Source organism: Petaurus breviceps, unplaced genomic scaffold, assembly GCF_028583685.1.
Source record: "Petaurus breviceps papuanus isolate PSGF00001 unplaced genomic scaffold, PetGlider_PUasm1.0 37, whole genome shotgun sequence".
NCBI lineage: Eukaryota > Metazoa > Chordata > Mammalia > Diprotodontia > Petauridae > Petaurus > Petaurus breviceps.
This window is the reverse complement of record NW_027186296.1, coordinates 33,834,204-33,858,592: the sequence shown is the minus strand read 5'-3', so window position 1 is coordinate 33,858,592 and position 24,389 is coordinate 33,834,204. Positions and strand designations below refer to the sequence as shown.

Sequence of the window (24,389 nt, the reverse complement as noted above, 5' to 3'; positions counted from 1 at the left end):
ATTCAAAGAAAACAAATTCTCACACCGGCCGTGTCCAAAAAACTTTGCCTCATTCTGCATCTTGAATCTGTTACTTCTCTGTCAGGAGGTGCATAAAATTGTAAATTTGCCTAATAATTATAAATCTGATCACATTATCTACTTGTAGAATGTAGCCAGTAACCACTGTTTTATGACCCCTTTTTTCCCCTTTCCAATAGGTATGGTCTGAATATGCGTTGCTTGGCAGCTCGGGTCAACTACAAGACTTTGATTGTCATCTGTGCGCTCTTCACATTGGTCACAGTCCTGCTGTGGAATAAGTGTTCTAGTGATAAGGCTGTTCAGTTTCCACGTACCTGGAATAATGGTCTGAGAGCAGAGGGATTAGAAAAAAGAGCAGCTGCCTCTGAGAGTGATGACAGTGTGAACCATGTGGCCAGGCAGCAGCAGGAGGAAGCCTCTCCACAGGAGCAGCAGAAAGCCCCCCCTGTAGTTGGAGGCTTCAACAGTCATGGAAACAAAATTCTGGGACTCAAATATGAAGAAATTGACTGTCTGATCAATGATGAACACACAATTAAAGGAAGGCGAGAGGGAAATGAGATCTTCCTCCCCTTCACTTGGGTAGAGAAATATTTTGAAGTTTATGGGAAAATGGTCCAGTATGATGGCTATGATCGGTTTGAGTTCTCTCATAGTTATTCCAAAGTCTACGCACAGAGAGCACCTTATCACCCTGATGGAGTTTTTATGTCCTTTGAAGGCTATAATGTTGAAGTCCGAGACAGAGTCAAGTGCATAAGTGGTGTTGAAGGTTAGTGTCACTACTACCAACTTTTTTTTTTCACTTAACAGTATTTTTTATTTTCCAATTACATGTAAAGGTGGGTTTTCAACATTCACTTTTTATAAGACTGAGTTCCAAGTTTTTTTATCCTTCCCACTCAAACCCTCCTCCCTAAGACAGTAAGCAATTTGATTTGGTTATACACATACTAAAACATTAAAAAATTTCCATATTAGTCATGTAGTATAAAAAGAATCAGAACAAAAGGGAAAATCCCCTACTACCAACTCTTAACCCAGTTCTTTTGGAGAATATGAAACTACAAGCTGTAATTGAACAGTAACTACAGGACTAAATGGCCTTCAGTCTTTTCAGTGGTCATACTTGCAGAGAAAAAACACTCTAACTCCCAGGTCAGGATAGAACCCTAGGTAGTCATCTACATGATATGATTTCGGGACATAACAAGGCCGTCCTTGAACAAAAAATGTCTATTACCTTTCCACAGGTTCCTGAAGTTCACACTGTATTAATTACTCCCTTCAGTTTAGGTGTTGTTATTTCCAGAAGGCCACTTTTAAAATGTAAGATTTGTTTATTGGTTTAGATTGGTGTCACCTTGAGAAATGGATGTAGGCCCTTGGTATGTTGGGGAAAAGGATAGGTTTCCACTTTGATTGGAAGGGGCAGGAGGCATTGGGAGTACTACTGGAGGTTGTGAAAATGGTGGTAGGGGGGCAGCTAGGTGGCACAATGAATAGAGCACCAGCCCTGGAGTCAGGAAGACCTGAGTTCAAATCTGGCCTCAGACACAATACAAAAAAAACTAGCCGTGTGATCTTGGGCAAGTCACTTAACCCCAATTGCCCTCCAGAAAGCAAAAAGAAAGAAAGAAAATGGTGGTGGGAAGTGGGAAAGAAGGGTCAGAGTAAAAGGAGTTTTTTGGTATTTGGCAGAAAATACCATGTTACAGTGCTCTAGTTGACCTGAGCAAGTATGAATTTAGTTAGAAATCAAAGAAATAATGCTGTCTCTTTCACCTAGCCCTGATCCCCCACTTCAGCTTCAGTCCAATATTCCCAGCTTCCAATAAGAAGATATCTCTAGTTACATGTCCCCTGCCATCTCTGCAAATGTCAGAAATTGAACTATATGATCTTCCCTAACAGTTGAGAATATCTTTCCACTTTCACTCATTTTTGTCAGTAGTGCCCCCTGCTCTTTCAAAGCCATAGACTTAAAACTTTTAAAATCGTTTACCACTTCCTTCTGTTCCTTCACTGAGAATTTCTTAGTTGTGCTATTTCTTTTTGTCTTAAACCAATGTTTTCATCCAATATGAGCAACTACCAGCATAGAAACCCCTCATCTCTATTGAAGGCAGTCCCTGCAACTTATGTTTTTAAGTTGGTTGGGGTAAATGAGATGTTAAGTGACTGTGCCCATGGTCATATAGCTAATGTTTGTAAGAGACAAGACCTGAATCCGAGGCTGCCTAACTCCAAGTCAGGCTGCTCTGTGCTAGTCCACAATGCCAAGTGCTCTTAAGTCTTTCATAATGTCTGCTGAGACTTGTACCCTCCTTTCCATTTTTACCTCCACAAATTTAGCGTAGACCTGGTGTTCTCAACCTAGGACTTAAGAATTTGAGTTTTCTTATATTTTGGTAACCATATTTCAGCATAATCCTGTTTGTTTTATTTTATGCATTGAAGAGATATTCTAAGAAGGGACCCATAGCATAAGCTTTACCAAACTGCCAAAGTGGGAGAGGGTGATAGACATTTTTTTGGTCAAGGAGGGTCTTATTACTCCCTGAAATCATGACATAAAAAAAGCTGTTAAAAATCCTTCACTTGGACCCTCATTACATTGTGCCTGAATTACTGCATTACTGATGCTAGCTTTGTGACTGCAAAATTAAGTCATCGAACCTCTGTGAGCCTGTTTCCACATCTGGAAAATAGCTATCATAAACATTTAGTACCTATCTCACAGGGTTCTTGTAAAGCTTTAAATGGAATAATGTATGTAAAGTGCTTTGTAAATTTTAAAATACCATATTATTCCTAACTGACCTCCCTGTATCTAGTCCTTCCCATTCCTGCATATCCCTGCCAGATTAATCTTCCTAAAATACTGCTTTCATTATGGCATTCCCTTGTTTGACAGCCCCCAGAAAGGCACTATTGCTTATCAGCTCAGATCTAAACTCTGGCTCATTGCAGGGCTTTCTTAAAGAGGCAGCATAATGTAATAAAAAGGGTGCCATATTTAAAGATCTAAGTTCAAATCTCAGCTCTGACACTTACCCTTCTATAACAGTGGGTGAATCTCTGAGCCTCAGTTTCTTCATCTGTAAAATGAGGGATTTAGACAAGATTTATAAGAGCCATTTGATCTCAGTGTTGCGAACCTGGTAAGGGCAGTGACTAGCAAAATAGGAACCATTTTTTCCTCCCTTCCATCCTCTCTCTCTCCCTGCCTCCTTTTCTCCCTCTCTCCCTCCCTCCCTTTCTCTCTCCCTCCCTCCTTCCCTTCCTTCCTTCCTTCCTTCCTTCCTTCTTTCCTTCCTTCCTTCCTTTCTTCTTTCCTTTCTTCCTTTCCCTGCCCTTAGGTGATTAAAAATTATTTTCATTTGACACAAGCTTTCCTTTCAGCTCCACAGAACACTGTAACAATCACATCTCACTTCTAAAATCACATCCAGCAACCTTGACTCTATGGATAATAGCTGGAAATCCAAGAAGAACTTTTGGGAAAAAAAACTTCTAACTATCAAGAGTAGATGTCATCAAGTTTAAGCTCTAAAACAGTGCTTATATACTTGGCTCATTAAAAAGCTACTTAGGCACTCACTTACAGCCTCCTGGTACAGATTTCAGGCACAGTTCTAAGAAAGTTGCTTACCCAATTTCCTATCCCACAGAAAAATTAGAGAGTTTATTAGAAGTAGGTAGGACCAATCTTTAAAGCTAGGCACGTGGCCAGCAGCAGGAGGGAGTGGCACCTTGTAACCTAGAAGCAAGGAAAATTATTTTTTAAAAGCAGGTGCAATGACTCTAAAAGCCTGGTGATCTATTTGGTGTCAGGATCACATTATTGCATATCTGAGCAGTGCATGAGTGCAGCTTTGTAGTATAGCATGGTAATTGATCAAATGATGACTATGAATCATTGGAAAATGTTAAATTTTGTTCAATCTGTTCTTTTCCAGAAAGCATGGAAGTGGTTACAGACATAAATATCTCCCTAAACATTGTTGTCAGCGTTTTCCAGGTGTCATTAGCACATTGTAGTCCAACCCTATGGTAACAGCATTTGGCCAATTGTGTAGTACTCAGATCAGATAGTGATAGTCTCCCAGGCCTTGATCTCCAAGGAGTCATCTCTATTCATCCTGCCTCCCTTCCCCTTCCATGCATTACATATATACTAGGAGAGTATGGGAATAATTTCATATTTTTTCTAACCAGAATCACCCCCACACCCCAGAACTATGTTTTTTGTTCTTCCCTCTTTACACTTTGGGTGGCATTTTCTTTAGGGGCATCCAGTATCTCTGAGCATGCCTGTATACGTTTGCTGTAGTTACCATCTCATTGTTCCTAAAACATACTTTCACATATCCAAGCATTGCATTTGTTTCTATATCAGTTAATGGTGTCAGGGAAGGCTGTAGACTGCTAGTGTGTAACCAGTAAGAAGAGTTTAGACAGCTTTTTAAAGTGGGAAAAACTAGGTAGCTGGGAAAGTCACTTATGTGAAATAGATCATTCCCCAACATTGCCAAATAAATAAAAGAATAAGAATAGAAAAGCTACATTATTTTGACTAAACTGCATCCCTGACATCAATAATTAAATTATTATTATAATAGTATGAGTGAAAGAAAAAAATTGAATAATTCTGTTTAAAACATATTGGCTCTTAGTAGTGATCCTTCAAAAAAAAATAGAATGAGAACCAGTTCATATGGTTGACCCTATTTCCCAATATCATTGTGAGGTTAAAATGAGATAATATATGTAAATTACTTAACCCAGTGCCCAAACACATAGTAGGCACTTAATAAATGCTTATTAAATTTTTTCAAATTAAATTTTACATTTTAGATTATACAATAAAGTATCCAGTTATTTTATGATTTCTCAAAAGAGCCAAAGAGGTGATGTAATTGATGATGTACTAATGCCATAGAGTATGTAACTTAAGTCATTGGCAATTCAGTGGTCCTTACTTACGGGATTGGAGATTGCCGGTCTCGGCATGTTACTATTCCTTACGCTTAAAGACATGATGATCCATGGACTCAACATCCATATGGTGACTTTTTGATTTATTTGGGTGAGTTTATAAAAATCAAGTACTCAATTATATAAATACTATTTTTTCATTTAAAAATTGCTAAATATTATTTCTGAACTAATTTTTCTTTAGCAGCACTTTGATTGTGTCACTCATATCTTCAAAAACCTTTTGTGGTTCCCCCATTGTCTGTTGCATCAAAGGTAACTTTCTGCCACCCTTCAAGACCCCCAAGATCTTTATCTCCCTGGCCATTCTAATTTACCTAGAACTCATACACATCATTCCTGAAACAGCCAGACTGGACCTCATAAACATGGGTTTTCATCTGTCTAACCAAAGCCTGTGCAGCCTTCAGAGCCTCCATCAGGTCCATCCGCCTCACTGTTCTATCCTGTTCCATTTTCTCTAAACTACCAAGTTATATTACATACTTAGAAACTACCTTATGTTGTCCACTATCAAATATAAAGATCTTATAGATTTAGAAAACACCCTGTAGAAGACAAGTACCAACCCATCCAGAACTTGAGTGGGCTGCCACTAGGTGGCACATTCGCTCATTTCAGTATCATTGATTCTGTCTATTTGTCACTACAGGTTTGTGTTGTTGACGTTCATGCTCTATAATAATAATGATGGTAATTCACATGTATCTATTGCCTTAAAATTTACAGTGCACTTTCTTCACAATGATCTTCTTCAGTGGGTAGTATATTATCCGTTTTACAGATTAGAAAACTGAGGCTCAGAGTAATGAGAGGAAGAGTATACAGCTAGTCTTTAATGAGTTTGTATAAAATAACTTTATAATTAAGGAACATTCGGACATTCAGCACACCTTTAACTGAACTTTGAGAAAAATCTACTTTGGGAGCAAAAAACCAGAAGTCAGCTTGCAGCTAACAGATCGTACACATATTTGGCCTCTACCATTATGATTCATTACTAATTTCCTTAAAACTATTATCTTGGAAGTGATACTTAAATTCACAGCCTTGCTGGTCCCCAACCAATTCCACTACTGCTAATGACTTGCTGTTGGAGCCGCAGGCAGAGGTATCTCTCTGATAATAGTATTTAAGAACTATTTCTTTAATGTTTGATAGTCAGAAAGCAAAATCTCCTTTTAAGGCAGAGGAGTCAGTCTTTATGTACTGTTTAGGCTCCTTTTTTTCCCTTGGTAACTTAGAATGGGTAGAGGCAGAACATGACAATGGTCCCATTTCTTTTTCTCCCCTTTATTAGCAGAACATGAAGGCAGGACTATCAGAGAAAGTTGTACAGGAACCTGAAACATGGAACACCTTATATATTCCCTTGCTGTTTTATTCCCTCTTTGTCCCTTCTACTTCCTCTTTCCTCTTTCAAGCATGAATTTGACTTCTGAGTTTAATCACTAAAGGAGAACTGTTTATCACCAACTTCTGCTTTATGCTAATATTGTCCAGCAAGTTTCATACCTAAGAGTTCCCTTCTTAGAGTAACTTCCTCATGGGTATCACATGTGTGGTACATGACATCATATGAATGGGCATACATAAACTACATTTTTACCAATGTGTCATGTTTTTAAAGAATTATAATGGTGGAAGTAATAATAAAAATAGCTTACATTTACATAACACTCCATATTATTTCATCTTATGCAGAGTATACACATTTAAATGTTTACCTCAGAAACTGGACATTACAGTTAAGAAACTACATTTTCTAATCTATCCTCATATGTTTTAAATGCCCTTTATTATTAAAAAAAATTTTTTTAACAACCTTATAAGCAAGTGCTTATGAGCAAGGTCCACACTCTTTCTTTGAAAGTAATTGACAGTATTCAAATCTTTAATTTCCTTGAACGTGATTAACATTTTTATCAAGTATTTTAACCATCAAATGATATGCTTAATTATTAGACCATATCTTGACATTGATAAGAGAAGAGGGAGTAACTAGATTGTCTTATTTGGCATCCAATAAAATGTCATGTGTAAAATCTTGTGATGAGTATCTTTGATAAAATTAGATATTTGCTTCCATGCACAAAATTTTAAGTGTATGAAACTGAATTATATAAAACATAGCATCTCTGGATAGCAGGAAGAAATGATGAATCCTTGAAAGATCACTTGATTTATTAGTGCTGTGATGCTATCAACAGTTAAATATCATAGAATAAACAGTTTAAATAATTATACAGACAACATAATTTGCTTTTTTAAAACATGGTTTTCTTCTTGATCAGAATCATTCATTGAAAGTTGCTAACACCATAATAAAACAGTGAGGAGTAGGATTCAAAACTGTTTTTTAAATGTTTTGACACATTTATTTATTTTATTTCTCTATTTTTTAGGTGTACCACTATCTACCCAGTGGGGACCTCAAGGCTATTTCTACCCAATTCAGATTGCACAGTATGGTTTAAGTCATTACAGCAAGAATCTGACTGAGAAGCCCCCTCACATCGAGGTCTATGAAACAGCAGAAGACAAGGACAGACACAGTCGGCCTAATGACTGGACTGTGCCAAAGGGCTGCTTCATGGCTAGTGTGGCCGATAAGTCTAGACTCACCAACGTTAAGCAGTTTGTTGCTCCAGGTGAATTGTTTATTATATTAGTGTGTTTGCTGCTCTTAAGATTTACAGCAGATAAAGCTAAAAAAATGATTCTGTTCATGTGAGTTTGATATAGGATTACTGTCTTCCTCATTTCTCTCTGAAGTTATTTGTTGTTTATATTTGCAGTATTTCCAACACATATGATATGGTTGCATTCAGCATTCAAAGAATGAAAAAAATCATCCTATCTGTTACCATAAGGAACTTAAGAACAAAATACACCAACCAATACTAACATCTCTAAGCAGGAATATCAAACATGTAAACACCCAAAAAGCATCAAAAAGATACTTCCTTAAGAAGGCATAGCTTAAAAATTGGGGCTTAAGAAACAGAATATTTTTTCTGGGAGAGAGAAGTATAAAAGACTTTGGAAATCATTTAGTCCAATTCTTCCATTTTTATATATAAGAAAACAAAAGAAAGAAAAAGAAAGAAAGGATCTTACAGGGTTTTTAAATTTTTTTATTTATTTACTTTATTTTTATTAATATTAAATAACTTGTTTATTTTTATTTTTTCTTTCACTTTTTTCAAAAAAATTTTTCTTGGGGAAGATATCCCCAAATTTCCCATTAAAAGCCAATAAAAGAATGTGATCTGATTTACAAATCTACCCTTTTCTAGCTAGCATCTTAACAACACTTCTTTACTTTTTGTAAAGAAAGACAGTTAACACTATTTAGGTAAAGTGTAAAGCTGTTGCTAACATGAATGGATTAGTAATGTTAATATTGTATTTTTGTAGCTAACTTCAAGTACTAGATTTCTCTAATGGTCTTCCTCCTATATTTAAAAGTTCAAAATCTGTAACCTCACACTTTGCTCTATGAACATAGAATAACTGAAGGGGGCTAGAAAAAAATTATGGAACCATGCTAACTGGATGTAGCGCCAATGCAATATTTCCAGCACCCATGATCACGATTAAGACTGTGACTATAAATATCACATGACCTTCGATCACAAAACATACCAAACTCTCCAAGTAAAGGACAGAACTGAAGCATTTATTTAGACACCAGAAAACTGAATCCCAAAACCAGTCAGCCAATTCAATCGTAGTACCAAAGATATTCAGAAGCCATAGCTTCTGAGAGCCACAGCATCCTTCAGCCTTCCCACAAACCAATACAAGATCAATGTTTACTTACAAACCTCTCTCTCCTTGCCTAAGCACCTCTCTCTCCCACCATCTCACTAGCTCTGGCTCCCCATTTCCTGTGGGCTCTGCTTCCCTTCAGCAAACTCCTTCCACCACAAGCTCCATGTGACTACATTCAGCCTATTAAGGGATAGAGTTTATTTTCACATCAGGGAAGCTTCCTGTGAGCTCTTCTCCACCCTTCCGCAAATTCCCTCCATCACAGGCTCCATATGATTACATTCAGCCTATTCAGGGGCAGAGATTACTTACAAAGCAGGAGAGGCCTTCAGACTCCCCCCTAGGTCTATTAAGGGGCAGGGAAGATCTTCAAAATTCCCATTCCCATTACATTGGGTACACTACAGATTTATATGACATAATCTCACCTGGACCTTCACTACAAGAAGACAGTCCTTTTACACCTCCCTGATCAATTCACTATCTCACTTACCACAGCAGCTTTTCCAAACGTTTTCATCCTTCTTCAAGCTTCTCATTTTATTCTCCTCCCCTCCCCTCACCCATCACCTTCTTACCTAACAACCTTACATCACATTTTTTAAATCTTTAATCTTTTTTTAATTACATATAAAAAAAGTTTTTGACATTTAAAAAAATTTTGAGTTCCAGATTCTCCCCCACCCTCTCTCCACTCCCCCCTCACTGAGAAGACAAGCTTGGATTATACATGTATAGTCAATCTTTGCCTGATACTTTGTTGAAAGAAATGAGGCCTTTCACTGAGAAGTCCCTCTTCTCCCCTCCTCCTTATCTCACAGGACTCAAATGTCTTCCTCCAGTTTTCTCGTCCTTCACAGCCTCCTCTCATATGAAGAAGTGCCCCTTCTCCTTGCCGGGGCAGGCCCCTCTTCATGCACCTGTAATGCTAGTCCATCTAGTTGTCCTCAGCAGACTGCCCCTTCAATCAGTCATTCTCCCTCTCTCATTAATCTTCCTTCTCCCCCTGCCTACTGGCTGCTCCCCTGATGCCTACAGATATTCCTATATCTCTCCTTTCTTTCCTGGCTAAACTGCTTGAAAAAGCCATCTGCATTCTGTGCCTTCATTTCCTTTGCTCCCCCTCTTTTCTAAACCCTCTGTAATGTGGCTTCCATGCTCATTGTTCAAGTGAAACTTCTCTCTCCAAAGTTACTAATTATCTCAGCTGCCAAATCTAATGGCCTTTTCTCAGTCCTTACCCTTCTTGACCTCCCACTAACATATACCACTATTACCTTTTCTTCTGGCTATTCTTTTCTAGGTGTTTTCCTGACAGTGCATTCTCAAGGTTCACCTGCCTGTCTCACTGCTCTCTCTTCTTTGCTGAATTTTCATTCATGTCATGCCCTCAAGCTAGAGGTGTTTTGCCAGGCTTTTTCCTGGGTCTTTTTTCCTTTCTATACTCTATCAATCACTTGGTATTCTCATCAGGTCCCATGGGTTCAATTTCCATTTCTATTCTGATGATTCCAAGATCAATATGCTCAGCCTTAGTTTGTCTCCTGAGCACCATTCCTGTATTGCCAACTGCCTACTATCCATATTGACCTGGTTTTCCTGAAGGCACCTCAGTTCCAGAATATCCAAAACTAGACCTCATCTTTCCCCCAAAAAAACCCATCCCTCTTTATTACTGTTGAGAGCATCGCCAACCTGTCAGTCACTCAGGTTTGCAATCTCAATGGTCATCCTTGACTCCTTACTCTCATTTATCCCACATATCCAATCTGTTGCCAAATCTTCTTGTTCCCATCCACTAATACCCCAGATCTTCTACAGATGAGCCTCTTCCCAGCCATTTCTTTCTCCATCTTGTAATGAGGTTGAATTTTTTTTATTAAATATAGGGGTGGCTAGGTGGTACAGTGAATAGAGCACCAGCCCTGGAGTCAGGAGGACTCTGAGTTCAAATCCAGCCTGAGACACTTAACACAAAACTAGCCATGTGACCTTGGGCAAGTCACTTAACCCCAATTGCCCTGCCTTCCCTCCTCCAAAAAGCAATAAATAAATAAATAAAATTTATTTTATTTTTCTGTTAATTAAGAATCCCTTTAGGTGTGGCTAGGTTGCACATATAAATAAAAAAAAATTTAATCTTATTAGATTTAGCCCAGTGTTATAGACTGTCAAAATCGTTTTGGATTTTGATGTGATCATCTAAAGTTTCAGCTAATCCTCCCTACTTGATGTCACTTATAAGTCCGATAAGCCCACCATCTATGTCTTTTTTTTATACACATCATTGATAAGATTGTTAAACAGTCTACAGCTAAGCACAGATTTCTGTCAACTGGAAAGTCTACTGGACAGCTTTTTACAAGGTAAGATCAGATCACCATTAAGCACTCAATAGTGGTTTGATGGTCTTCTAAGTCTTGCCATTCAACCAGTTCTGAGTCTCCCTTAACTATACTTTTGTGTGGTCTAGTCCATATGTCTCCATATTTTCCAAAGAATAGAAGGAGAAATTCTATCAAATGCTTTGCTAAAAAATCTAGGTAAACTATATCTATAGCCTTTTTCCTGATTTATAAGGCTAGTAATAGTGTCAAAAAGAAAAATAAAGTTAGTCTGTCATGACTTACTCTTTGGCTCTTTGTGAGGGCTACTTCCTTTTCTTCTTTTTCTATTAATTAAGAATCCCTTTAGGTGGGGCTAGGTTGCACATTGAATTGTCCCTGGAGTCAGGAGGACCTGGGTTCGGATCCGGCCTCAGACACTTAACACACACACACACACACACACACACACACACACTCAAATAGCCATGAGACCTTGGGCAAGTCACTTAACCCCAACTGTACTCTAAAAAGCAAAAAAAAAAAATCCCTTTAATACAGTATCTAATAGTTTGCCAAGAATTAAAGTCAAATACACTGCTTAAAATGCAAATTCCATTCTCTTCCTTTTACGATAATAATGACATTTGTCCTTTTCCAATCCTACAGCACCACTTTGAGCCTCTATAACCTTTCAAAGATGACTGACAGTAGGTCAGCAATCATAAGTTCCAATTCTTGTATTACCCTTGGATATAGTTCATCTATCCCTAGTGACTGGAATTTAATCAAGGGCAACTGGGTGCTCCTTTCCTAAATTCATATTTCTCGGGAGTATCAGTTAAGGAATAGTCATTTTTGTTCTGTCCCTTCCAGTCCCACAGTCCTTGACAGCTCTTTGTCATCACTTATCAGTCATCTACTCTTCTTTCATTCTTTTGTTTTTTTCCATTTTTTTGCTGTCCTTAGTCATTCTGAGTTTTACCACTGTAAAATCTTTTAGGCATATGTCACTTTTGTATTCATTTACCTTTTCTCTGGAATAAGACATAGTTTATGCCTTAGGTTTCTTTCTGTGACTGTTATGAATTTTAAAATATTACAGTCAGTTTTTTCCCCCAGGTTGCCTATCACTACTACTTAACCAAACTTTTCTCCCTTGCTGGTCACAATTAAGCCTAAAATAGTAATCCTCCCATTACTAGAGGACTACTCTAGACTGTTAGAAATGCTCAGCTTACCCAGTGGCTCAGTGTAGATACAGTGTACAGACTGGACTCCTCAGTGCAAAGCTTTCAGTCTCATCACAGCCTCCTACTTGCCATGTGACCCTGAGACAACTTAAGAAGTCCTACGAAGGAATGGATAAAGTTAGACTGAGAGACTGGACACTCCCTAGTCTAAACAATGTCATTATGCTTGGTGAAAATACTCTCTTTGGTACCACCTCTTTCTAAAAACTTTTCCAAAGTGGCTTTTTGTTATTTCTGGACATTTATTCTCACTTCCTCTTATTTAATTCCAGTAAGGTTTGTTTGCTTTTTTTCAGTATATTCAATGCACAACATAGACCAAAGAAAAATGCTCTTACTGAATTATGTAAATCATAATCTGACAAAATAAGGCAAATTATCTAAAAATCACCCAGAAAACTTCTAGACAAGCCAAGCCTGCTTTTGTGGCAAGCTATACAGAATCTAAAGCACCACAAGGAAAAAATATTTTAGAAATTAGATAGAAATTATAGGTTACCCATTATTTAGACTGTAGTTAGCACTCATCAGTTCATTATCAAAGGCTGCAGTGAGTAGATTTGTATTGTAGCCTTCACAATCAGCAGATTACTCTGGCCTCACTAGAGGATGAAGAGAGAATATAAAAGAAATCCATAACCTTTTCTTCTCTGAATATTTATCTTCCAAAAAGACACAAGGGTGTTCTTGACAACTTTTCCCTTAGAGACAAGCAAGCCCAAGTTGCTAGTGAAAATTTCTTTATTGTCTTTTTCAAGTAATGGACTCGTTAATTCTAATGGATATTGATTAGTGGAGAAAAATACATTATATCCTTATTAATGAGTCTGCCTTAGTAAAGAGGGAAATGTTGCATAAAATTAATTTGGTTTCATAAGTGACTTTATTAATGAAAATGCTTTCATGTGACATTTGAATAAATCCAGTATATTAAAAAATACAATTTTTAACAATTATTGGGGAAAAACTAGGTGAAGGACAAAATAATGCTTCCTCAAAGAAGGAATAGATTAATTAAAAAAAACTGATATGACTTGAAACCATTCCAGAATAAAACAAAAATGACTACCAAGTCATATAGTATTTTTGAAAAGCCAAAATATAAATTCCCACAGTGGTTGGAAATTTGTACTTTTTATTCAGAATTTTAAGAGATCATAACAGACACCTGAAATTATAAGATCACTCTGTCCTTCAATTGAAAAGAGCCCAAACTGAAAAATAAATAAATGTAGCAGAAATATTATTCCCAGACTAAATCTATATTTTAATTGTCTTATCGGTCTACAAGAATCTATTAAACAGTTGCTAAGTGTCCAGCAGGATGTCAAGTTTTGGATACACAAAGGAAAACAAAAGCATGGTCTGTCCCTATTCTCAGAGAGCTCACGGTCTAGTGGGACAACTGTGTACATATAAAATCTATACCATGGGGGGGAGGGGGTGATGGGAGGTGAGGCCTTAGTAGTAGAAAGTACCAAGAAAGATTTCTTGCCAAAGGTGGGATTTGAACTGAGTCTTGAAAGAAGCCAGATAAGTCAGGAAGAGCTAAGGAGGGATAGTGTCCCAGATCTGAGGGACTGCTAGTGAAAAGTCTTGGAGTCAAAAGACAGACTGTTACATGCAAGGAACAAGAGGCTGGTTTAGATAGATTATAGGGGTCTGGAAAAGCCAGAAGGAGCCAGGTTGTGAGGGGCTTTCCAAGCCAAACAGAGGCATTTCTATTTGATCCTGCAGGTAACAGCTGCTGGAGATTATTGAATAAGGACAGTGATATGCTCAGACTTGTGCTGTAGGAAACCAACTTCCATAGATGAGTGGGGGATGGAGGGCAACCAGAAGGCTACTGCCAAAGTCCAGGCATGAGATGATAAAGGCCTGTTCAAGGATGGAAGCTGTGTTAGATCGCAGGGGACAGACACATAGGAGAGCTGCTGTGGAGGCAGGAGCAGCAAGACAAAAGTTGACAAATAGATTGGATGTGTGGTGTGGGTGCCAAGGAAAGAGTGAAGGATAACACTGAGATTGTGAGTCTGGGGGGCTGGAAGAATGGTGGTACCCTTGTCAATAATAGGGAAGTTCTGAAAAGGAAAAGACGAATTCTGTTTTGGACCTGTTGATTTTGATGCCTACCGGACATGTAGTTTTAGATATCCAAAAGATAGTTAGTAATACAAGACGAGGTCCCAGGAGAGAGATGAGGACTGGATCTATAAATGCAAAAATCATCTGCACAGAGATCATTGAACCCATGAGTACTGGTGAGATGATCAAGAGAAACAGTCCAGAGCAAAAAGAGGGCCTAAGACTTAGGAGAGACCTACATTGAGTGGACATAACCCAGGTGAAGATGTGGCCAAGGAAATTAAGGAGTGGTCAAGACATGTGAGACGGAAAATCAGGAGAGAACAGTCGTGAAAACCTAGAGACGAAATAGTATCTAGGAGGAGACGGCAATGAGCAGTATCTCAGGGACATCAAGAAGGTGGGGAATTTTTACAAGGCCATTAAATGTGACCATTAAGAGATCATAAGCTAGGTGGTACAGTGAATAGAGTACTGGCCCTGGAGCCAGGAGCACCTGAGTTCAAATGCGGCCTCAGACACAACACAAAAACTAGCCATGTGACCTTGGAAAAGTCACTTAACCCCAATTGCCCTCCAAAAAGCAAAAAAAAAAAAAAGAGAGAGAGAGAGATCATTGGTAATTTTAGAGAGAGAAGTTTCAATTGAATCATGAGATTGGAAGCCATGCTACAGAGGGTTTATGGCAGATTTTCAAGGAGTTCTATTTGGACCCAGAGAACAGAATTCTAGGAATAATCTGTAGAAAAGGGAAAGAAGCAGATTTAGGTATAATAAGAGGGAAAACGTATTGCTTTAAAATGAGAGCTAGCCAAAAGTAGATTTCCCTCTCACATGGAGACTTTATCAAAGGCCAGAAGACCACTTGTTGAGTGTTTAGGAGGAGAAGGTTCTTGTTCTGGTGTGAGGTTTGTATGGGATGGCCTCCTAAAACCCCGTTTCCTGTTCTTAGATTTTGTTATTGTGCCTGCAGTGGGATCATGGGCTGTGTCCTACAGACTTCCTCCTGATTTATCTACCTTGCTCAGGCTGTAGGCTTATACAGAAAAGAAGTGATATTAATGTGATCCTTCTGTGCCCTTTGGGGACTGGGAATAAAACAGATGACGCCCCCCTCAGAAAGTGCCTCACATTTGGTTTTTAAAATATTTCATAAGCTTTCCGGACACAGTTGATCAAATATTCCAACTAATCTGCTTACCACATGTATACATATACCAAGTGTCCCAGAAATCTTAGTGCACTTTTAAGCCATGGAAGCTTAAAGATTTTTTTGGACACCCCGTATATGTATATATGTGATAACTATATCAGTTGGAATATTTGATGAATCATGTTAAGAAAGTTTACTAGATATTTTATAAAAACAAATGTAATGCCATTTCTGAGTAGGTATCACCTATTTTTATGTAATATATTCTTATGTGCATAAAGGAAACCAATTTTCAAAGAATGAGAACATAAAAATATATTGAACTAGAATTCTAATAAATATAATTTAATCTTTGATTTAAAAAGGTTATCATAGTTAACATTTAATATTATACAGAAATGCTGGTTACTAAAGACCTTCTGTTGACATTAAGCAGGTTAAAATTACTTTTGCCCTAGCAGAACCCACGCAACCTGAACTTGGTTCTCAAACTTAGCAAGATGCAAACACACTTTGGAGAATTTCCAGTAGCCACTTATCCCATAAATTCAGGTGACCTTCAGGTCCCAAAATCTATACCAGCCGAACTTAAACTGTGCTGCCAGGTTTCGAAATAGTTTTATCATCAGAAAATTAGCCACTAAGTAATTAGTGTTTCTGTCCATATCCATTCACAAAACCACTAGGGGTGGGAGGGTTTCAATATCTACCCATGGATAAAGTATCCCTGTCAGTGAAATCATGGGTCTCTTGAGCTGAACAGAAGATATAGCATATCTGTTAGATATTTTGTTGTTGTTGTTACTGCCAGAGACACACAAACAATTGAACAGTCAGCACTGGGTTACAGAAAAAAGGTTAGCCTAATACCTGAGCAACTTGTTCTTGATCCTCCGCAGCAAAATGTGACTAATACAATTTGGGGAGGGGATGGGGGAAGGGTGAGAGATTGGGTTTTTTTTTTTCTTAATATTAAAAAAAGTTATTCTGCACTCACTAATTTTAGCATTCTTTAGGCTCCATTTAGCAGTAAGAAATAATGAAGTGATACCTAAATTGAAGTGTTAATTTCAATTCAGTGTCCAAATTGAAATGTTAATTTTGATATAAGTATCAGTTTGTTATATTGAATACCCTTGGAGCAGTTAGATATACCTCTTATCTGGCAGTGTTATTCCAGTGTAGTTTTCAGGAAGAATTTCACTAAAATATTCAAATTGTTTTTCCTAATCAGCCTTTGTGTTTGTGTGTCCTCCCTCCAGAAACCAGTGAGGGTGTCTCCCTACAGCTTGGAAACACGAAAGACTTCATTATTTCTTTTGACCTAAAGTTACTGACAAATGGGAGTGTGTCTGTGGTTTTGGAGACCACAGAGAAAAACCAGCTCTTCACAGTGCATTATGTTTCAAATACTCAGCTGATTGCTTTTAAAGAAAGAGACATTTACTATGGCATTGGGCCCAGAACTAGTTGGAGCACTGTCACCAGAGACCTGGTCACTGACCTGAGGAAAGGAGTGGGTCTCTCCAACACAAAAGCTGTCAAGCAGACCAAAATAATGCCTAAGAAAGTAGTTAAGTTAATTGCAAAAGGGAAAGGATTCCTCGACAATATCACCATCTCAACCACAGCTCACATGGCTGCTTTCTTCGCTGCAAGCCATTGGCTGGTTAAAAACCAGGATGAAAAAGGTGGCTGGCCAATTATGGTGACACGAAAGTTAGGGGAAGGGTTCAGATCTTTAGAGCCCGGCTGGTACTCTGCCATGGCCCAAGGACAAGCTATTTCAACCTTAGTAAGGGCCTATCTGTTAACCAAGGACCACATATTCCTTGACTCAGCTTTACGGGCAACAGCACCTTATAAGTTCTTGTCAGAACAGCATGGAGTGAAAGCTGTCTTCATGAACAAATATGACTGGTATGAAGAATATCCAACCACACCTAGCTCCTTTGTTTTAAATGGCTTCATGTATTCTTTAATCGGACTGTATGACTTAAAAGAAACCGCAGGGGAAAAACTAGGTAAAGAAGCGAAGTTGCTGTACGAGCGTGGCATGGAATCCCTGAAAGCCATGCTCCCCTTGTACGACACTGGCTCAGGAACAATCTACGACCTGCGGCACTTCATGCTGGGCATCGCTCCCAACCTGGCCCGCTGGGACTATCACACCACGCACATCAACCAGCTGCAGCTGCTGAGCACCATTGACGAGTCTCCCGTCTTCAGAGAGTTCGTCAAGCGGTGGAAAAGTTACCTGAAAGGCAGCAGAGCAAAGCACAACTGAAGCTGGAGACCAAATCGCACTTCAGCCCTCTGCTGGCCGCAGGAACCCTCAGTCACTCTTTCATAACAAAACAAAGGCACATTTTAAAAGGTCACATACCAGGTTTTTATGGATGACTTTAAAGAAGTGATCCTTAAAGGCAATCCAAAATAACTGCATTCCATGATGTGGATGTTAAGAAGTATATGTGACATTTCTAGCATTAGGGCTAAATAAAGGCTACTCCCTTTACCTTGCTTACCTATAGTCCAGTTTGATTAGACATGCCTTAAAAAAAAATTCACACTCAGTTTGGGGAACATCATTTTCTTCTTATATGAAAATGGTTAAATAGCCATATAGTCCTTCTGTCTAGGCCTTGCCTGAAAATTTAGTATGTGACCTCTTTTAAAATGAAATTATTTATGTGTGTGTTGGAAGCAGAGTAAAGAAAAATCACGTGCTGTAATGAGGTAAATGTCTATTTACTTGTAAACTGGATAGAGGACTGTGTACATCTTTTTAAAAGATGTTTCTTTTCTACTTTCTAATTTGGGGGGAGCATTTGTTAAATTTGGTATATATGGAGAAATATTTTGAGCTTATGGTTTTCTTGAAATGTATAAATTAAAAACATAAAGCCAGTTTTCTGGCTTCAAAGTTACATTCTGTAAGCACAAATAAGAGTGAAAATAGTTGACTGCACAATTGCAAAACTACCATTCATTTTGATGAAACTTGATCTCCAATCAGTTGAGAGTTTGATCATCAATCAATCCCCCCTGCCATGGCATTGGGTTCTTTTTGTCACTGTTTGGAATTTTGTATTCTTATTTCAGATTATATTTAAGAATTCTGTTCATTTTGATACCCCATTCTTTTGAAACTTTATCTTCAGCCTAGATTTGTAAAGGATCTAATTTTCATAGCCTGCAGAAAAATTTGACTTAAACTTTAATAGGCCTGAGTAGCTTCTTTTCTCCAGAGTAATTCACTTTAAGGGCTTTTTGAATCAATGTCCATTGTTATAATCATTCCCCACCCCCATACATGCCCTGAAGGGGGAACAATGTAGTGTAAGCATTAAATTCAAGACACATATTTTTTTCATACTTTAAGCCATTGATGTAATATACATTAAATGTTTTTTTTTCTAGTGTTAGAGAAAATTATTTTAGCAGTTGAACAAGAGAAGCTGCTTCTACATGTAGGCAGATTTCATAGCCCTTCACATCCACATGGGTATTATCGGACTGGATAAAGGCCTTCGGTGTCATTGATCAGATCAGCCAGTGGGGGTGGGGTGTGTATAATTTGCCATTGACCTTTGTCTTTATTCCATTAGTAACTGGTTGGTTGTAAGTCATTATATTAATGCCTTATAGCAATACTGTTACTTCTCTAATTTAGAAACATAAGGCCCCAAAGTTCCCAAGCAAAAAGCCTGTGGAGTACAATATGGCTTAGCTACTTATACCAAATGGTCACCAGAAACCAAACATGTGCCCTGTCAATCTGAAAAATCTCCTTTATTGTGAATCAAGAAAGGAAGATGAAATTTTGAAGAGAGGGTTTATGAGCAAAGAAAAAGATGCATGTCAGCACTAAGAAAATAAATTTGATCAGAGAAGAAGCAGGCTTGAAGCAGCCAATGTGTTTAACCATTAGTTTTTAATTTTGCAGTCTGAAAATTCTGGACTCAAAGCTTTTTTTTTTTTCTCAATGCCACAGTCTGGAAAGTCTGTGTGTAATCTCCCCATTTGATTCATTGTGATAGCAAAGCTATTCTATATTTCTAGAATTGTCAGGGCTTCTCCCGGATGTGTTTGCACACCCTAAAGGAGCTCAGATTAGGATTCATGAGAGTGTTATGGTACTGCTTTGGAGACAAATATCAGTGCCTTAACAATTTGGCTGTCTTCTGTGCAGGAAAGAAATGCAGTGATTTTCATCTGGAAATGTCAGAAATGAATGGCATTGGTGTTTCTGTGCTGTTGGTCTGACCTTGCATTCTCTACTGCAACAAGCAGCAGTGCGATTTCCTTGGTCCTAAGAGACTTCCCTGAACCTGTAGCACCATTGTCAGAAAAAACATATGGAGACTACAATGTTATGTTCCCCCTAAACTGTCCATTCTTTACATTTATAATTGCCTCTGTAAATACCCTCAGTGACAGCTGCTTAGATTTAAACCATTTGACCTGTGCACTCTTGTTCTGAGCCTGACTGGGGGTGAAGCTGGGTACTGGGGAGAGGAGATGGAACTGGGGGAATGTATAGTATATATTGCGCTTGCCTTTAGTTGACTTTGATTTGAACCTAAACCTCTTTTGGCATTTTACATGAAAAATCACATCATCCAAGAATGGAGGGATGGAAGTTTCATTTGACCTTTGGATCAGACGTATTGTACATAGGTTTCATCTAAGAAACACGATGCATGTGAGCATATGCAACAGCGACACACACAAGCACAACTCTTTGAGCGTGGCAGTCTTCTTTTCTTGACCAGTGTAGGAAAGCTGTGCACTGGAAGCTGCTATTTTCATCCACTTTCTAGTCTTTCTTTTCTCTTGTTTCTTCTTTGTTGTACATGTGGGTTATACACCATGTGTTAAATATGCAATAAAGTGTTTACTGGATGCCCTTCTAAAGGGTAGTCCTTTGTAAAGCTGTACAGACTTTGCAGTTCAAGCACAATGTGCACATGTTAGTTTTATATACAGCAAAACTTGATTTTTTGCAGATGGAAAGGTATTATGTTTCTATACAAAGTAAATGGATCGTTTGTGCTTAATGTAAAGCTTCTTTATAAAATTGTAAAATAAAGTTTTTATCTTGAGAGCACTATGCCTGAGTGGTTCTGTTTGGCTGCTCATATTCCAGGAGAGTGTGGAAGAAGCAGACCACGGCTAAATTGAATGATGACAGCAGCCCATTACTTCCATAGCCATTCTGAATGGGTAACTTCCTGTTAAACCCATGCTAGTTAATGTGCTATGTGCCCATTCTGAAACTACCTGCTACCCTTGGGAGGTTCCAAGAACTACGAGGGCAGGCCCTCACACTTTCAGTCTAGATAGAGAGACAAAACTAACCCATGGGAAACCGTTTTGGAACAGGGCTAAATAATGGCCCACTAAACTTTAGTGCTGTGAGATTTGCAAAGTGCTCTATTGGTGATTTTATACTCATGCATTAAATTATCATTGTTGGTCCTACACACATATGTTACATTATCATTGCTGGTTTTACACACACGTTACGTTATCACATATGACCTAAATAGGTATCATGATTCAAAGAAGGGAGAAGTAAATCATTGTGGGTTGGAGACTTCACAATGATATCTGATTCTGGGCCCTGAAAGGGGCAGAATTTGGATATGCAGAGTAAAAGGAGAAGATGTTCCAGGCCAAGGAACAAAATGATCAGACAACATCACCACAAGAGAAAGGCTATTCTTTTCTTTCCTGTTTGGATAACCCTATTAACTCTATTAATGCACTCCCACACTTTTATATTTGCCCATTCTCCATAACACCACATACTGGTCATCTTAAAAAAAAAAAAGCTGCTCAGCCCACTGGGATTTGATTCATGAGTATGTACAAAACTGTAGTCCTGTATCTGACTGAACACAGTATTCTTCCCAAAACTCTGCAGGGTGGAATATGACTCATATAGCCTGAGGTCCATGGGCAAACTCACATGCCCTCATTACTCTACTCATTGCCCTCAAAAGATGAATAGTAAGTATAATAGCTGTCCTTGTTCTCGTTATCAGTGCAAGACCTCAAGCTCTCCCAGGCATCATGGAGTCTAACTATGTCTTTTGGCAAGTCAGCTTCACCTCAGTTAATGAAATAATCTCCTAGCTTCCTTTCTAAAAGTTTGTGAGATATAATACACATACATACACACATTTACAAGCATGTGTATTCAAATTCATCTTCAGACACTAGCATTGTGACCCTGGGCAAGTCACAACCTCTGTTTGCCTTGGAGGCATCTAGATAGCTCAGTGGATAGAGTGCTGGGCCTGGTGTCAGGAAGGCCTGAGTTTAAATTCAGCCTCAGGCAGTCACTAGCTGTGTGACCCTGGGTAAGTCACTTAACCTCTCTGCTTTAATCTGCTGAAAAAGGAAATAACAAATGACTCCAGTCTCTGCCCCCCCAAAAATCCCACGCACAGTGTGGTCTGCGGGGTCAGGGAGTGTTCAGATACCACTGAACAACAACAATACATGTAGATGGACACATTCTGTATGTGCAGTCAGCAATGTTATCTGCTCATAGTTACCTTGTAGGGCTTTTCTAGTCTTGTATTTGAAATTGAACTGTTCTGATACCTTGTGCACATCAGAGCACTTAGGCATTAAACTTCACCCACATACAACAGTCCTAACCATACTGTACTAGAGAATCATAAGTAAATAGCTATTATACTTACTATTCATCTATCCATTGTTTTCTGTCTTTAAAGTGCCCTAAAACAATAGCCAAATGGGCCAGGGTTAGCATTCAATAAAGTAGGTTAGGAACAGGGAGATCTGGACCCCTTAGCTCTATCAAGGAACATCCCATATCAGTCCCCATTTGGACTTTGCTTTCTTCATAATGCCTGCCCCAGAATTTTCCAAGAATGAGAACTTATAAACTGAGTTTTGGAGAATTAGGATATTTGTAGTCATGTGTCCAAATGGGTCATGGAATGAGGGAACTCGGGCTTTGGTTTCCAGAGAACCATCTTGTCACCTTGTACAATTAATTTCCCTTTTCTGGACTTCAGTGTCCTTATAAATAAGGAGGTCGAGAAAGGTGTACCCTGAGTATCCTTCCAGCTTTTAAATCTTATGATCCTAAGAATTTAAAAATATATAGTGCTGTAATATCAACACCATTATTGATAAATTCTGGATAGTAAATTTTTGTTAAGATGCATGAAGTCATCTTTCTCCCTATGTGCCTTGAAGTTGTCCTGGGTTGGCTTAATGACAGGATATAAAATCTAGATTGCAGACAAAATCTAGATTTTCATTGCTCCCATTCACTAAGAGTGGGAAATTGAAAATAGAAGTGAATTTAAATGTTGTCATGGTGATTAATTTGAATGTTTGCTGCCCAATTTGTGGTGAAAGGAGATACATTTACCATCTGCCTAGAATGATTGATACCTTGTGTACATGTGCTCCATCTCCTGCATGTTAAACAGCAATTCTAAATTGTTCTACTAATTCTTTTCCAGAAAGAAAAAGAAATATAAAGCTAACGTTGCTGTAATGCCCCATTTCTGTAGAGTAGCAATTGAGAGGCAGAGGAAAGGTTGTGAGAGGGGTGGGGAGATCCTGTTGATGATTGAAATAGCCCCCCATCCATGGCACTAAGCAAACAGTTTAGCTCAGATGCCATTAGTTAAAACCTCTGCTGTACCTGGGGCTTAACACTGGTGAAAATCTAGGGTCTTAGCCCATAATCTGATGTGTTCCCATCTGTGCCTTGAAGTCTCCAATTGCATTGGAAGTGAGAATGGCTGCTTTATTCCAGTTGAAGAAAATCTAGTCAGGAAAGGAAATGAATCCCATTGGAAGCCTTGTTTGCCTGTAAACATATGGCAAAATGGCTCCTTTTTAGTGTATCGACCTCTTTTTAACACCTGTAAAGTGAAATCTGGGCAGCCCCTTTTAATAGAGCAGTGCCAAGTACCTTGTGTTTCCCAAAGTAAATGCTTAAATTCTATCACCTGCAGAGTGAGTGAGAAGAAAAAAAGTGGCTATGACTTCTTTAGAAAAGTGGGATTTGAGAGCTGGAAAGGACCATAGAAATCCAGTCCAGCCCCTTGAGATGGAAAAAACTCAGGCCATGACTTGCCTACAGATAAGAGTAAGTTATAGAGGGGTGTCCTCTGCCTCAAGATCCAGGGCTCCCACCATCAGCGCCAGAAGGCTCACTACCATCTCACTACCATAAGCACCTTTGCTTTCCAAAAATGCACCCCAGGCATTAGTTTGGTGGTTCTTACTGTGCTGGCACTGGAGTTGGAAACAGAAGACCTAGGTTCAAAACTGGACTTAGTGCCTTACTACCCAGGAGGCTTTGGGCAATTTGCTTCACAGCTCTTAGGGACTCAGTTTGCTTCTTTGTAAAAACTAGGAAATCTCCACGATCCCTGCCAGCTCTAACACAAATACTTAGACATGCTTTCCCAGGCCTAAGCAGATATTAAATGTCCATGACGATGCATTTGGTTCCTGTTTACAAGCAATTCTGGTGTTCCAAGTTTGGATTCCCTGCTGATTTGTTTTGCTTCCTAACTTATGGTAACAAATTATCCCATGCACATCCAGACATTTTGCAAATTCCTCTAAAGAAGGGATTTGTCTTGTAATTCTGTGGAGTCCACTTTGCACCACTCTAAGAATGTTTTAATTTTTTCTCTCTGCACCCCTTGTTCTCCTGGGTTCAAGAAAGGATATAACCACTCCTTCATAATTTGCCCTACTTTA

The 24,389-nt window shown here is 38.6% G+C and overlaps 1 protein-coding gene across 3 annotated transcripts in view; it reads left to right on the top strand.

Annotated features, from left to right (window-relative positions):
* GLCE (glucuronic acid epimerase) overlaps window positions 1-20,725 on the top strand; it is a 152,312-nt gene extending 131,587 nt beyond the window's left edge. For all 3 annotated transcript variants that reach the window (XM_069098214.1, XM_069098213.1, XM_069098215.1), the window contains exons 3-5: window positions 201-796; window positions 7,431-7,676; window positions 16,880-20,725. In XM_069098214.1, the coding sequence (XP_068954315.1) occupies window positions 214-796; window positions 7,431-7,676; window positions 16,880-17,904 (1,854 nt within the window). In that variant the 5' untranslated portion in view covers window positions 201-213 and the 3' untranslated portion in view covers window positions 17,905-20,725. The remainder of the gene's footprint in view (window positions 1-200; window positions 797-7,430; window positions 7,677-16,879) is intronic.
* Window positions 20,726-24,389: the final 3,664 nt, after the last annotated feature.